Genomic DNA, 3181 nt, shown 5'->3' with positions numbered 1-3181 from the left:
TTGTAATAATATTTCACATTATTACTGTTTTTACTGTATTTTTGACAAAAAAAATTGAAGCCTTGGTAAGCATAACAGACTTCTTCAAAAAAACATTGTACTGACATCAAACGTTTGAACGGTAGTGTACTTTCATAGCATTTGTCTGTCGTCCAACATTTTCATAATTTGCTCCATGTCAGCGAACACAAACAGTTACTTTTACTGAAATGCTACCAAATAATCACGAGCAAACTAGAGGTGAATATTTCAGTTCTGCAAGCTTTGAAACACATTTTTGTTCTGTTTTATGTGCATACTGTCTGGCTTCTGTTGTTTTTACTGTTAGCATTGCGTTATTTCGTTGTGTTGTCATTCATTCATTCTTACTTTACGGTTTACATTCAGGTACTGTTGACACCTGTTTTCACTGTGCTTCATTTTTGTTCTGCATGCTGCTTGCACCTCTGCTTCTGCCGGCCACGCCCACAGCAATGCAGTGCAGGGGCGGAGCCTCTCCGGGGAGGGGGAGGAGTCAGTTGGGGAGGCGGAACAGGAGGAAGCAGGATTAGAGGAGGACAGAGGGAGGAAGAGAGGAGGGGGGAGGGCAGGAAAACTGAGGAGACAGACAAATAGTATAGACAGAGAGGAGGCGGAGCTGGAGGAGGAGTCTGAAGAGGGCGTGGCCCAGAGGACGGTCTCAGAGCTGGACCTCAGGTAAACTATAGCCATGGCAACCAGCTGTATCTTATACCGTAACTACAAGTCATTCCATTGGATACAAACATACTACTAGTGTATTCTGTTCATGCCTAAACAAGGTGCACTGCCAATGGTTTGTACACATTCCAAGTTTTACCCTTAAAGTGATAGCAATTTTTAAATAAATAACTAACGTAAAAAAAAATATATATATATAACATATTTGTCAAAATACTATTACTTTATTTATTTGTTTATTTATTCATTTGTTTGTTTATTTATCTCAGAGGTAATGTTAAATACTGGTAAATAAAACAAAATATTTTCAAACATTACTTCCAGTGTTATTTTAGTGTCATTGTAATACTATTATAGTTTTCACTAATATTTGAGTTAGTTTTATTTTTCTATGTTATATATTTTTTTGCTTTTATATATTTTAATTTTAAATGTTTAGTAACTTGTAGTTACTGTTTTGTCATCTTTATTAGTTTGTTTTATTAGGTCAGTATAGTTTTTGTTTTTTGTTGTTTAAAAAAATAATTTAGTTTGGTTATTTTAGTTCATCAATTTAAACTAAATAAAAATGAGAAATGTTGTATTGGCTAATTGTAGCTATTTTTTATTTATTTATTTATGTATTCCTTTTTTTGTTTAACATTTACTTTATCTCAAAGGAAGAAATGTTTTTCTTAAGGTTTTAGTTTTAGTTCTCATCAATCCACAACAAATCCTCTGAATATAACAGTATTCAGAACAGAACAGGAAGTTTAAAATAAGCATCATTTGTAATTGAATTCATTATAAACAACATTTATTATAAATGGCAAGCCTTTATGAATTGATTTAAAGCAAAACTGAAACTGAAATGTATTTCCAATAGATAAAACTTGGAAATGTATATATATATATAATTTATCATTTGTTGCCTGTTTAGTCATTAAAAAACAACAACAATATTATTATTATAATTATTATTACAGAGAAGATGTATCTATTTAGGACATATTTAGGATGAGAACCAAACATAAAATAGTTCAGTGCTATCATGCAGAGTTGGGAATAGGGAATTGGACAGTTGTAGAGTTGGGAATTGGGTAATTAAGTCAAGGATAGCTTCTTTATTGGAGGATGACCTAAATAATAATGCATAACCTGAACTAAAGCTGCCAACTCCAGTTCAGTGAAATGAGTGTATAGATACAGTAGGTGGCAAGCCATGGTGATCCGCTCATGATGAATGAATCAAGCCTGTGCTAGTTCTGCTTATGTGCGTTTCATGTCTGTATGGCATATTTATGTGCTGCTGTTTGATTGTGCTGCGACTAAAATTCAATACTTGTGACGGCTTTATTTGAGGTTTATTAAGAACATGTCATGAAATGTTTTATCTCAATGTCTCCAGACCTTCTAATAGCCCTTTTACCCCTATAAAGGCCTCCATTCAGATACAGCTTCACACTCAGTTGACCTTATTATGAATTTTCACCTTATTTTCATGACATTTAAGCAGTTCTTGATTCTATAAGTTATTCAGTTACATTTTGTATTTGATGTGATTTTGTTTTATAGCCATTCTCATTCAAATGAAAAACAGTATTTGACATAAATGACATACCATGATTTTTAGTGTTATTATTATATAACAGTATAAATGCTATAATGGATATGCTGTAAAATGCTTTTTAATTGCTTTTTGCAGTGCTGTTTTAGTATTGAGAAACTATTGCAATTTGTATTTTTTTATTTTTCATTTTAAGTTTAGTTATAGTTGTAGTAATTTTGTTGTGTTGTTGTAATTTTTAGTATTTTTGTTTATATATAAAGTTATTTTAAAGTTTAGTAGTAGTACATTATAAAGTTTAGTAGTTTTGTATATATTTTAAGTTTAGTCAAAGTTGTACTATTTAGCAGTTTTTGTCATTTTTAGTATTTTTTGTTTGTTATATATACAATTATTTACACAATACATTTTTTATTTCATTTTTAGATGTTTTAGTACATCAAAATAAACTAAATTAAAAAACGAAACTAAATTAAAATGAGAAATGTTGCCTCTGCTAAAATACAAAAGTTTGTCTCAGTTCACGTTTATTCGATTTTGATTTGGTTCTGAAATGTAAATTATTTTAAACTTATATACATAAATATATTATGCCATTATATAGTACATATATTAGAATGTTTTTCTTTTTTGCATTTACAGCAATCAATAAAATAGGCTTAATTTTGATGAAATAATACCAATAATGCCACAGCTTCATTTACTTCATACAAAATATAATATCTACTTTTTTTGATTTTAGGGTGAAATATCACATCTTGTAAGATTCACTCATATACTGTATGTACCAGGGCTCCATCAGTCCAGCACTTTGTGTTCATGTTTAACTGCTCTCTCAGGCTGTATCTGTGGTATTTCTGAGCTCATGTTCATCATCTCTCAGTGTTGACACTGCACTTGTCATCTGGGCCTCTGAGCGATGCATTAGACTCTGAT

The 3181-nt window shown here is 31.0% G+C and overlaps 1 protein-coding gene across 1 annotated transcript in view; it reads left to right on the top strand.

Annotated features, from left to right (window-relative positions):
* LOC107592505 (regulating synaptic membrane exocytosis protein 2-like) overlaps positions 1-3181 on the top strand; it is a 167598-nt gene that overhangs the window by 127438 nt on the left and 36979 nt on the right. The window contains exon 17 of the mRNA XM_016282038.1: positions 472-696. Within this exon, the coding sequence (XP_016137524.1) occupies positions 472-696 (225 nt within the window). The remainder of the gene's footprint in view (positions 1-471; positions 697-3181) is intronic.

This window comes from Sinocyclocheilus grahami, unplaced genomic scaffold (assembly GCF_001515645.1).
Source record: "Sinocyclocheilus grahami isolate Dianchi unplaced genomic scaffold, SAMN03320097.WGS_v1.1 scaffold153.1, whole genome shotgun sequence".
Taxonomy (NCBI): Eukaryota; Metazoa; Chordata; class Actinopteri; order Cypriniformes; family Cyprinidae; genus Sinocyclocheilus; species Sinocyclocheilus grahami.
Note: the sequence above shows the minus strand (reverse complement) of the source record. Positions and strands in the feature narration are given on the sequence as shown.